Source organism: Microcaecilia unicolor, chromosome 5 (genome assembly GCF_901765095.1).
Source record: "Microcaecilia unicolor chromosome 5, aMicUni1.1, whole genome shotgun sequence".
Lineage (NCBI taxonomy): Eukaryota > Metazoa > Chordata > Amphibia > Gymnophiona > Siphonopidae > Microcaecilia > Microcaecilia unicolor.
In genome coordinates this window covers 110,504,367-110,517,729 of record NC_044035.1, presented here as the reverse complement: position 1 = coordinate 110,517,729, position 13,363 = coordinate 110,504,367, and the positions used below count along the sequence as shown (strand labels likewise).

Sequence of the window (13,363 nt, the reverse complement as noted above, 5' to 3'; positions counted from 1 at the left end):
ACACTTATGCTCTTATGTGACATTGTGTTTTCCTTGAGGAATTATCATGTTCTATGCCAATATTTTGTTTGCTGAAGTTTTCAGAAATGTTTTTCTATACATAGCTCTGAGGAAGTAAAGCTATGACTTGCAACAATCAGATGGAAATAAGTCTGGTTTTGGAGAGGAAATAATAAATAAGTAGTCCAGAAACAATTACTGCACTTTTTATTTGGTGCAAGTTGCAAATAATTATCCTTACAGCTAAACGTTATGAGTTGAATATTTGAAATGCTGATGAAATGCACAAGCATTCAGTTAAACTTTGTATGTTTTGGGGCTCATTTTCAAAACAGAAAAATATCCAAAAAATGGCAGAACAGGCAGATAATTATAATTGTTGCAGAAAAATATGTAAAATGTATAATCAAACCAACACCAAACAAACGCCCAAGTCCACTAGCCACTGAAAAGAAGATGTTCCGGGGGAGGGGGGGGGGGTTGTGGGTGTGACATGGGCGGTGTTACGTCATGAACATTTATTACCAATAACAGATAGCAAAACGACTTCCTGCTACTACTGTTACTACTGTTTATCATTTCTTTCGTGCTACTAGATGTAGGCCTGTACACTAAACGTGTAAGACATAGTCCCTGCTCGACAATGTAATTAAGACAAACGGAAAAAATGAGCGATAACGGAATTTCTTACAGACATGGGTTCTGAAAGGATGAATAGGAGTTAGGAGTTAAAAGCAGCCTCAAGAAGGAGGGCTTTTAGCCTAGATTTGAAAACAGCCAGAGATAGAACTTGAGTATTGACTCAGGAAGTCTGTTTCAGGCATAAGGTGCAGCAGGATAAAAGGAATGGAGGTTGGAGATGGCAGTGGAGGAGAAGGGTACAGATAAGACAGATTTACCTGATGAGCGGAGTTCCCAGGGAGGAGTGTAGAGAGAGATAAGAGTGGAGAGGTACTGAGGAGCTGCAGAGTGAATGCACTTGTAAGAGGAGTTTGAACTGTATTGAGGGTGGGGGAACTCAAAAGAAAACACCTGGAATTAGACCTGCTTTAAAAGTATCTAGGGTAAGGCTAAACTTGTCTTTAGACCCATTTGTGATTTTGCTGATTTGGAGAGTGGAGAGTTGAAAGCAGGGGCGTAGCCACGGGTGGGCCTGGACGGGCCCAGGCCCAGCCACTTTTGCTCCAGGCCCGCCCAGCCTCTTCTGCCCGCTTTCCCCGTCCGCGTGGTCCGCTGACTTTTACTGCCTTGAAGCGCCATTCTCCCTCCACCACCTTTGCGGAAAACAGGAAGTTGCAGAGTAGGCGGAATGCGCCTGAGAAGAGGCTCCGACGACGTGCACTGGCAGAAGGCGCTTCAGGTCAGTAAAAATGACCAGAACTGACCATGTGCAGGGGGCTGTCTCGGTGGTGGTGGTGGGGGGTTAGCGGGTGGAGAGGAAATGCGGCGGCGGTGGGGGGGGGGGGGTGGTAGCAGGTGGGGAGGAAATGTGAGGCCTGTGCCCACCCAGTCCACCTCCAGGCCCATCTAAAAATTGAACTCTGGCTACGCTACTGGTTGGAAGTAGTTTTTTGTGAGAAATAGTGGAGAGTTGCTGAGTGCTTTGTTATCTTTGTGTGTTTGCCCCAGTCTAAACCTTTTGACCCTCTCATTTCTTGCCTTGTCTCACCGCCTCCAGTCCTTGCCCACACCTGCTAGCCCTCTCAGCCACACCCATCCTTTTCTCTGTATCTCGTCTCCTTTTCTCTCCAAACCCTCACTGCCCACAAACCCCAACACTTCCCATTCTACATCCCTACCTTCTTGTCTCCTGTCTCTCATTGCTCTTCTGTTTGTCCAGTGTTAGTTTGTTACTCTGTTCTTTGCTGCTGCTGCTGCTGTTTGTATGAGGGCTGTATGCTGTTAATGGGAGAGTGAGTGCTTTGTGATGCTGCTGTGTGTGTGAGGACTGTTTGCTAGTCTGGGAAAGTGAGTACTTAGTGCTGTAGCTGTGTGTGTCTGGATTGTTTGTTGGTGGTGGGAGAGTGAGTGTTTTGGCTAGCTGTTGTGTGTCTTACTCACATCTGTGTGCTGGTGAGGGTGCCGGTGCCAGCTCTTACTAGGTGCTGAAGGTGTGCATAGTGGTATTTCTGGGGTCAGTGAGTTGCATCTGTGGTGGTGGGACACCTGCACAGCAATCATGGATGTGCTGCATTCTTTGTTGGCTCACACCTTGCTGGAGGTGGATGAGAGTTTGGAGGGGAGTCCGTGGAAGAAGTATCTCTATCAGAGAGTCTTCAGGCCCCGCACTAACTTCCTGGACCTCACTGACCAGGAATGCCTTATTAGGTTCCGATTTGACAGGGCTGCCATACAGCTCCTCTGTGACCATCCCCTCCTCCAGTCCAGGACACGCAGGAATAATCCTGTGCCAGTCCACCTGAAAGTTACTGTCTCCTTCGCCTTTCTGGCCACCAGTCAGTGCTAGCAGTCAATGCAGGCCTCACCCAGCCTGCCATCTTCAGCTGTCTTGCCCAGTTCTTCGATGCATTCCTCACACTTCACACTATATTACCTTTCCCACTACCGGCCAGGCACTCCAGAACAACATAGCTCAGTTCTACGCCATAGTCCTGAGGGACCTGGCCTCGCAGTTGTCCTACTGGCCTGGGGTGCTGTGGGTTCCATCCCACAGCAGCTGTAGCTGGTTGGGTCACCTGTGGGTTGGCTGTGGCTCCTCATCTGCCTCCTCTGCTTCTATTGGGCCATCTGCAAATGCCGCGGGGAGGGGGGGAGTGATGGGTTGCTGCACTAATTGCTCCTGTTCTTCATCCCCTGCAGGTGGCTCCTGACTGGTGTGCTTGGCATGCTCTTCCTCTCCCATGGAGCCATTGTGGTAGCAGCCACTGAGTATCGTATGGAAAATTATTACAATGAGCTGATTAGTATGTAAATGTGCATTCTGAGCGATGCACAGCCATTTCCGAGCAATGCACATAAAGGAACACCTACATTTTATGAGGAAATTTTAACGTGAGCTGTCATAGCATGACAGTAATGAAGCTGAAGAGGCAATCTTCTGTTCTTGTGCCTTTAATTCCTCCTTGTACCTGTTCTTGTATGTTTACCTTGTGCCTTTAATTCCTCCTTGTACCTGTTCTTATGTCTTTATCTTTATGACTTTAATCCCTTCTTGTACCTTTATCATGTGCTTTTTAACCCCTCCTTCCCCCTGAAGAGAAACTCATCTAGAGGGAGGTATTAAATTAATTTCTGTCAAGGTGGCTGAGCATTTGTCTTTTGGAGCAAAAAGCACGTTGTCGAGGCGCGCCCACTACAGTACACCTACTGTACAGTTTCACAACATTTATCATGTTTACAATGACAGTTGATCATGCTATTCTAGAACAATAATGTATATTAAAAATGATTCAGCATCTTGATAGCCTGTAGTAATCTACAGACCTTCAGTCAGTTGGGTTTTCAGAACATTAATTGAAAATATCATGAAAACTTGACTGACCGAGAGTCCCTCAGATTGGCAGCCAGTGGTCTGGAGTGCATGTGTTCTGATCTTAGTAGAGGCTTTAATTCCTCTGCTTGGGCATATTTTGAAAGCTATGATGACTTTGCCAGATTTGGGGCAGAATCCATTATTATTTCTACCTATCAGCAACTACCTCTGATTCCTAGTACTCAGCTTACAGAAGCTATTTAAGCTTTTCTGAAGATTTTGGTCAGTAAAAAGCAATCCCTTGTTGTTTGGCTAATACTCTCAAGTGAAATAGAATAAGGAGTAGAGGTACCGAATAGTCACGAGTTCTCATATTAATAAATGCCACAGAAGAAGTAAAGCAGATCCTTTAAATACAAAAACACTTTTATTATTATTTATTGATTAACATCATGTTGATTTGCTTTAACTTTACAGGAAAAGAAATACAGTGGTTAGGCTGTTTCCAAGAAAAATGGGGAACTATTAGTTCTCACAGTTTGGGGAAACAATCTCCAACCTAAAAATGTTCTATATACACGTATATTTCAGTAAGAAATTATGACACAATGCCCTTACACTACTTTTACAAATCTAAGAGTTTTCAGCAATTGGCATGAAACATATTTGGTGTATCTGGGTAGAGGCTGACCAAATTTTGTTTTTGAGTTTGGTAATGGCACTGAAACTGACCTAAAATCCTTTTTCTGCACATTTTTGGTTTTTCGTCCGAAAGATTATTTTAATTTTCAGTCATGTTTTTGGTTTTGGCCAAAAATGACCATGAGGGGCATTTTCGAACGGGGACGCCCATCTCTAAGGGTGCCCATCTCTGAGGACGCCCCCATGAAGGGGTGGGGCATCCCGTATTATCGAAACAAGATGGGCGTCCATCTTTCATTTCGATAATACGGTTGGGGACGCCCAAATCTCAACATTTAAGTCGCCCTAAGAGATGGTCGACCTAAATGTTGAGATGGTCGACCTTAGAGATGGACGACCTCAGTTTTCGCTGATAATGGAAACCGAGGACGCCAATCTCAAAAATGACCAAATGCAAGCCCTTTGGTCGTGGGAGGAGCCAGCATTCATAGTGCACTGGTCCCCCTCACATGCCAGGACACCAACCGGACATCCTAGGGGGCACTGCAGTGGACTTCACAAATTGCTCCCAGGTGCATAGTTCCCTTACCTTTGGTGCTGAGCCCCCCAACCCCCCCTCAAACCCACTCCCCACAACTGTACACCACTACCATAGCCCTAAGGGGTGAAGGGGGCACCTACATGTGGGTACAGTGGGTTTCGGGTGGGTTTTGGAGGGCTCACATTTACCACCACAAGTGTAACAGGTAGGGAGGGATGGGCCTGGGTCCGCCTGCCTGAAGTGCATTGCACCCACTAAAAACTGCTCCAGGTACCTGCATACTGCTGTGATGGAGCTGGGTATGACATTTGAGGCTGGCATAGAGGCTGGGAAAAATGGTTTTTTTTTTTAGGGTGGGAGGGGGTTGGTGACCACTGGGGGAGTAAGGGGAGGTCATCCCACATTCCCTCCGGTGGTCATCTGGTCAGTTTGGGCACCTTTTCGAGGCTTGGTTGTGAAAAAAATTGGACAAAGTAAAGTCGGCCAAATGCGTGTCAGGGACGCCCTTCTTTTTTCCATTATCGGCCGAAGACGCCCATCTCTTAACCACGCCCCCGTCCTGCCTACAGTACACTGCTGACACGCCCCTGTGAACTTTGGTCGTGCCCGGCGATGGAAAGCAGTTGAGGACGCCCAAAATCGGCTTTCGATTATGCCGATTTGGGCGACCCTGAGAGAAGGATGCCCATCTCCTGATTTGTGTCAGAAGATGGGCGTCCTCTTTCAATTATGCCGTTGCATGTGTTTTTGGTGGAAGCTGAAAATTTGTGCTTTGTCCCATTTGTCTCGCTCCCTCTCTACCCCTAAATAGGAGTTGCTGCTCCTCCTGGACCTCCTCGACTGCCACCCTCCCAGGGCCAGTGCTAGATATGAAGGGGCCCAGAGCACATGCTATGGAGGGGGCCCCAGAGCATGCTTGCATATTGTCTTTCAAATTCAGGCAGGTTTGGGGCCCCCAGTGACATGGAGGCCCAGGGCAATTACACTATTTACCTACCCCTAATGCCGGCCCTGCTCCTTCCTGACCTGTAGGCTCTCCTGGACCTCTCTTACAATCTTTGGTGGTCTAGGGCAGTGCTTCTCAGCCTAGTCCTTGGGGCACACCCAGTCAGTCAGGTTTTCAGGATATTACAATAAATATGTATGAGATAGATTTGTATGCACTGCCTCCCTTGGTATGCAAATCTTCCTTATGCATATGCATTGTGGGTATCCTCAAAACCTGATTGGTTGGGTGTATCCCGAGAACTGGGCTGAGAACCACTGGTCTAGGAATATAACCGAGGCAGGAGCGATCCACAGTTACATCTGCCTATTCTGGCTCTGCTATCAAAATGGCAGCCATGACTAGGGGCATTGCTTTGTCTTGACTACACCACTAGACCTCCAGGGATTGTAAAGTAATCCTGGAGAGAGGGAGGGGGGCTAATTTTTGCATCCTTTCTTTTTGTACTGCATTTGTAAGTACTGCAGTTATGATCTTGCACAATAGTTTATATGATAAATAGAGTACTCCAAATAAATGTTTCTGATGCAACATTTAAGCTGGAATTTGTCTATAAATTGGGGATGATAAGCTGCTTGGGAATGAGCCTATCTGTGGAGTTAAGACATCAGTTATCACTCCGAGTGTGGTGTCAGCCACTGTAAAAGCACTATGGCTTTAGCTGTTGTCCACGTGTGTGGAGGCTATTTTGCTTGGAGGTAAAATACATACTTTTTGATATTTAAATTATATTCTGGCTTGAATGCTGTAGGTTTAGCAGAGGGATACAGACTGCAAGCTTTGACAATCCCCAGTGGCCCTCACTGGTTCACATTCACACAAATAAATTTGAGGTTTCGGTTTCGACCAAAACCAGGTGATCAGTTTCAGCTGGAGTTTTGCTTTTGGCCGAAAGCTTTTAGACAGTTTTGGTTTCAACTGAAACTGAAAAAAAAAGCAGTTTTGGTTAGCCTCTGTACTTGGGATACAGAACAACGATGGAGATATTTGGTATAAAAAGTAAATCACAAAATGACAGTTTCCTAAACAAACAAAAAACATCAGGGCCGCCGAGAGACATAGCCGGGCCGACAGTCAGGACCCAGATGATTGCATTACCGCAATGTCTTGGCGGCACGCAGGAGCAGGGGAGGACAGACCTGAAAGTAGGCAGCAGGAAGAAGCTTGCTGGCACCGGGCCCGGAGAATTTTGCCCCCCGTGGCCCTGAAAAACATGTAGAACATAAGAAGGCTGTCACTGCTTTTCCCTCCTCTTATTGCAGGGGCCATCAAATCTGTTCGAGTGCCACAAATCAGTCTGGTTTATAGGACTGTCACAGTGATTATGCATGAGATATGTCTGCCTACCCTGCCCACATTGCATGCATAGTCAATGTGCATGTCCTGAAAATCAGACAATTTTGTAGCCTTTGATGGCTGCACAAATATATTACATCTAGCCTACACTAGCCCTTGGAGTGTAGTGTGGAAATCTTTAAAGAAACTCTAAAAGTTCTGCCTCATACATTTTGCACAAGATGCTTACATTTTAATGCTGATGCTAAAATCAAATTCATCATTAAAGTGAGGACGAGAAGGGGCAATGGGTGAAAGTGAACTGTAAATAGATTAAAAGAACTTTTGCAGTTTAGAATAAGCCAGTGGTCATTTGTGAGATCAGCATATTACGAGAGTCTGGTGGAGTAATAATTGGAGCGGTATCAGATGTGGTCTCCTCTGGTTCACTTTCCTGCTCCTCGAGACTTTCTGTTATTGATGGAATAATTTTTATAACCTTTTCCTGAAACTGCACCTGCCGTTTTTGGTCCACTTTGTCCTCTGTATCCTTTGGGGATAGCTTATCTTTCTTAACCCTTAGAATGCTTCCCATCTGATGGAAAAGTGATGCCTTTTTCTCCACGATGGTGCTGTTGAATGTATATGTCTGTTCTGTGTCTCCTGTGTGTGTCATTGCCACTGCTGTGGCTGTAGGGTCTGCATATTGTTCTGTTTGGCCAGATGATTCTTTGGTTGGCTTAAGCTTCTTTTGCTTACTTAACAAAAAGTAAGCCACTCCTGTAACAACAAGCATTGTACCTAAAAGGAGAAAATGTTTGATGTTTGTTATAAAATCAGTGGTGCAAAGAAGATATATAGGCGTTGCATACAGGTTGTAGTACTTTGCATTCAATCAGTAGTGTAGCTAGAACCAAATTTTTAGGGGGAGGGGTTGTCCATGTGGAAAATAGGTGGACACTAGGCATCTCACTTCTATGCTACCCCTTTCCTCTTGCATTCTTTTTTTTCCATTTAGAAATTTATTTATTGAACTAGTAGAGCAAGTAAATAGCAATCTCAAAAGCAGAGCGATAACAACAAACAAAGATCACCCCCAACAAACCCTTTACCCCTGAAATTCCTCTTGCATTCTTTCCCCCAAATCTGAAGCTGCCCGATCAGCTAAAGTGTGGCTGTTAGCGACTTAAAGTGCCGCCACTGACAGCATTGCAAACATGCCCAGTTCTCGCACATTCAAAAACACCCTGAAAAGTACAGAAGTGCAGAAATTTCAACATTTTGTTGGGTTTTTTTCTATTATGCAAGCCTCCTTTTGAAAAATACACTTCCTACTTTCAAACCTTATAAGTAGTAAGCTTTTGCACACAGTCCATTATGTGTGAAAGTTTGTTAAATTTACAATTAATGAGATGCTGCAATGCAATATTATGCAAAGCTGCTCATTAATTCACCAAGCAAAAACCCAGTGAGTGATGATGTCTTAGTACATCATTTTTCACAAACATAACTACACCCCACTGAGATATACTTATTTTTTACTGTTAGACTCCATAGCAAACGTTTCTCGGACAAATCTGCATCTATAGCCTGGTAATATTAAGTGAATAGTCATGTCTACTCCTTATATGACCATTACATTACATCATTTATTTATCTATTTACTTGCTAGTTTTATATGTTCCATCATAAAATTTCAAAATGGTTTACAATGAAAATCAACAAAACACATAAAAAGAAGCAACATTGCTCATCCATCTCAATATCCCTCAGGCTCCATATGCTGTCACAAACAACTATGCCTTACAGCTCTTAAAGAAACGTAAAAGGTCTGCAAATTCTATAAATCATTTGATTGACCATCCCACAAAGCTTGTTTCAACATGCCAAATATCCTCTGGCCTATCCAGCTGTCTTTCTGAGATGAACACAATGCACTTCCTGGCTTATAATACCTAATACGGCCTGTCAACTCTACTGGAAACAACCCACATTAAAATCTTAAGAACTAAAGATAAAATGTTAACCTCAGTTTTCTTCTCCATCTGTTCAAATGTGATGTAAAAAAATCGAAGCTGCTCAGTGCTAATGCCAGGGTTAATCTAGTTTAAATATTTCATTTGGGAAACTGAAGATGGGGAAGAAGGTTGGGGATGTGGTTGCCTAATACATGAGAAATTAAGTTCTCTCTTGATATATATTTAGCTGGAATGTATAACATAGTAACATAGTAGATGACGGCAGAAAAAGACCTGCACGGTCCATCCAGTCTGCCCAAGAAGATAAATTCATATGTGCTACTTTTTTATTTGTACTGTCCTCTTCAGTGCATAGACCGTATAAGTCTGGCCAGCCCTATCCCCGCCTCCCAACCACCAACCCCACCTCCCAACCACCAGCTCTGGCACAGACCCTATAAGTCTGCCCAGCACTATCCCCGCCTCCCAACTACCAGTCCCGCCTCCCACCACCAGCTCTGGCACAGACCGTATAAGTCTGCCCAGCACTATCCCTGCCTCCCACCACCGGCTCTGGCACAGACCGTATAAGTCTGCCCAGCACTAGTCCCGCCTCCCAACCACCAGCCCCAGCACAGACCGTATAAGTCTGCCCAGCACTAGCCCCGCCTCCCAACCACCAGCTCTGCCACCCATTCTAGGCTAAGCTCCTGAGGATCCCTTCCTTCTGCACAGGATTCCTTTATGTTTGTCCCATGCATGTTTGAATGCTGGAATGTATAAGTTGTTTATAGTTTAGAACAATGTTTTTGCTAGTGTAGGTATTTGCAACTAGACATGAGGTCACTATTCAAAACATTGATGCAGTCATTGTCACCACTGACCACATACTGTACATTTGGGTTGTATTTATCAACATATTACATTACATCCAGTTGACTAATTCTCTTGGCTCAAACCCTCGTCGTCTCTTTGCCACACTGAACTCTCTCCTCAAAGTGCCTTCACCTCCAACCCCCCCTTCACGTTCCCCCCAGACTCTGGCTGAGTTCTTTCATGATAAGGTTCACAAGATTAAACTTGAATTCTCAACCAGGTCACCTCCACCTCTCCTTCCCTTAGTCCATTCTCTCAACCCTCCAACCCCTGCCTCCTTTTCTTCCTTTTCTGAAATCACTGAAGAGGAAACTACACATCTTCTTTCCTCCTTGAAAGGAGTGTGGAGGAGTGGCCTAGTGGTTAGGGTGTTGGACTTTGGTCCTGGGGAACTGAGTTCAATTCCTGGCACAGGCAGCTCCTTGTGACTCTGGGCAAGTCATTTAACCCTCCATTGCCTGCCGCATTGAGCCTGCCATGAGTGGGAAAGCATGGGGTACAAATGTAATAAAAAAATAAATAAAACTACCTGTTCCTCTGATCCTATTCCCACCCATCTCTCCTACTGTCATCCTGTTTATCTGTCATATCCTCAATCTTCCACTGTCTACTGCGACTGTTCCTGATGCCTTCAAACATGCCATAGTCACACCACTCCTTAAAAAACCTTCATTTGACCCTACCTGTCCTTCCAACTATCGCCCCATCTCCCTCCTCCCTTTCCTATCCAAGATACTTGAACATGCTGTTCACCGCCGTTGCCTTGACTTTCTTTCATCTCAAGCTATTCTTGATCCACTTCAATCTGGCTTTTGCCCCCTTCATTCAACTGAAACAACGCTTGCTAAAGTCTCCAATGATCTGTTCCTAGCTAGATCCAAAGGTCTCTTTTCTATCCTCATCCTTCTCAATCTATCTGCTGCTTTTGACACTGTTGATCATAGCCTGCTCTTTGATACGCTGTCCTCACTTGGATTTCAGGGCTCTGTTCTTTCCTGGTTTTCTTCTTATCTCTCCCAGCGTACCTTTAGTGTATACTCTAGTGGATCCTCTTCTACATCTATCCCACTGTCAGTTGGTGTACCTAAGGGATCTGTCCTGGGACCTCTTCTCTATCTATACTTCTTCCCTTGGTACTCTGATCTCATCCCATGGTTTTCAGTATCATCTTTATGCTGATGACTCCCAGATCTACCTCTCCACACCAGAAATCTCAGCTGAAACCCAGGCCAAAGTATCAGCCTGCCTGTCTGACATTGCTGCCTGGATGTCAGTGCCATCTGAAACTAAACATGACCAAGACTGAGCTTCTTATCGTTCCCCCTAAACCAACCTCTCCTCCTCCCCCATTCTCTATTTCTGTAGATAACACTCTCATCCTTCCTGTTTCGTCAGCTCGTAACCTTGGGGTCATCTTCGACTCCTCCCTCTCCTTCTCTGCACATATTCAACAGACTGCTAAAACCTGTCGTTTCTTTCTCTATAATATCAGCAAAATTTGCCCTTTCCTTTCTGAGCACACTACCAGAACCCTCATCCACGCTCTTATCACCTCTCGCTTAGACTATTGCAACTTGCTTCTCACAGGTCTCCCACTTAGCCATCTCTCTCCTCTTCAATCTGTTCAAAATTCTGCTGCACGACTAATATTCCACCAGGGTCGTTATGCTTATATTAGCCCTCTCCTCAAGTCACTTCACTGGCTTCCTATCCATTTCCGCATACAGTTCAAACTCCTCTTATTGACCTATAAGTGCACTGGGTAAATCTCTCTTATCTGCACCCTTCTCCTCCACGGCTAACTCCAGACTCCGTTCCTTTTATCTTGCTGCACCATATGCCTGGAATAGACTTCCTGAGCCGGTACGTCAAGCTCCATCTCTGGCTGTCTTCAAATCTAAGCTAAAAGCCCACCTTTTTGATGCTGCTTTTAACTCCTCACCCTTATTCACTTGTTCAGAACCCTTATTTTATCATCCTCACCTTAATATTCCCTTATCTCTTGTTTGTCCTGTTTGTCTGTCCTAATTAGATTGTAAGCTGTCGAGCAGGGACTGTCTCTTCATGTTCAAGTGTACAGCGCTGCATATGTCTAGTAGCGCTATAGAAATGATAAGTAGTAGTAGTAACATAGCCCACCGTTAAGACGTGTTATTTTAGCACTAGCTTGGCTATTTTAGCACAGGTTCCATTTTATATAACTAAACCCAGTTATTAATAACTGGTGTTAACAGTAAAATAATATGTCTTAATGGTAGCCCATGTTGATAACTTTCCCCTTTTGTTTAAAATCCATGACAGTTCTATGTATAAAATTTTGGCTGTTCTATTTGCAAACGGCTAAAGCTATACACCCAGAAAAGGGACACGATTTGCGTTGAATCTTGTACTTCCAGTGCATGGGTGTATTTTGCCTGCTTATTTTGGGGAGGCATGTAAATCATACTGGCAATGGGGGAAAAGGGCTTCAATTTTGCATTAGCATCTGCAATATTTGGGGGTACACTGCCCCCTTATGCTCACACCATATCATGCTTGGTGAAATTCAGCTGCTGAATGTAAATGTTATACATTCATGTGTCAAGGGGCAAATAGCACATACAGTAATGTAGCCAGGAGTTTTTAATGGGGGGACGTCTCTTGTCCCCCTCCCCCCGCTCCCTCCAGTCTTCGTCCAGGCAGTGCCAGTAGCTGCAGCATTCATAGACTGAATGTGGCCTGCACCGAGGCTTTCTCTCTGAACCGTCCCACCCTTCAGAAAACAGGAAATTGTGGGGTGGGACGGTTCAGAGAGAAAGCCCCGGTACAGGCCGCAGGCAGCCTATGAGTGCCTCTGGCACTAGCAATGCCCAGGCGGAGATTGGAGGTAATATTAAAGCAAGGAGGTAGCAGAGGGAGGGAGGGAACTGCAAGAGCTTTATGGGGCTGGGAAAAGAAGGGAGAGATGCCAGACCTTGCACAGAGGGCAGGAAGCAGGGGCGTAGCCAGACTTCAGTGGGAGAGGGGTCCAGAGCCCAGGTGAGGGGGCACATTTTAGCCCCCCCCCCGGCGCCGCCAACCCCCCCCACCATTGCCGACTCCCCCGCCGCCACCACCACCAACAACTTTGCCCCCCCCTGCCAACGACCCTCTCGACTCCCCCTCCCGCCGCTGCCGTCATAATCGCCTACCTTTGCTGGCGAGGGACCCCAATCCCCACCAACTGAGGTCCTCTTGCTTCCCGTGCAAGGCTTTGTTCTGTTTCTGACGTCCTGCACGTTGTAAGTGCAGGACGTTAGAGTCACTGAAACAGAACGAAGCCTTGATCTGCCTTCGCGAAAAAAGGAAATGACGTCAGAATGAAGGCGGGACTAAGGCACAAACATCATCCGAAGCAAGCAGGGGAAGCCTGGAGATGGCCAGCACGCAGCAGGGCTTTAAATAGCGCGTGCTTCGACGGAGGTAATTAAAAAAAGACGGATGGGAGCGGGAGGGTGGGGGCGAAGGACATGGTTGGACATGCTTCGGAGCGGCAGGGGAGGTAAGCATGGCCTGTGATGGCGCCCTCCTGCCATGCTTACCTCCCGCAATGGAGCCGGCTCGCCCCCAACAACAACCGGCTCGCAAGAGCTGTCAAAATTTAACAAGCGGCT

General features: G+C 45.8%; 1 protein-coding gene across 3 annotated transcripts in view; it reads right to left on the bottom strand.

The window, feature by feature from the left end:
* Nucleotides 1-5,818: 5,818 nt before the first annotated feature.
* The window catches only part of TMEM72 (transmembrane protein 72), a 78,419-nt gene continuing 70,874 nt past the window's right edge, over nucleotides 5,819-13,363 (bottom strand). For all 3 annotated transcript variants that reach the window (XM_030203177.1, XM_030203178.1, XM_030203179.1), the window contains one exon: nucleotides 5,819-7,698. In XM_030203177.1, coding sequence (XP_030059037.1) covers nucleotides 7,250-7,698 — 449 coding nt within the window. In that variant the 3' untranslated portion in view covers nucleotides 5,819-7,249. The remainder of the gene's footprint in view (nucleotides 7,699-13,363) is intronic.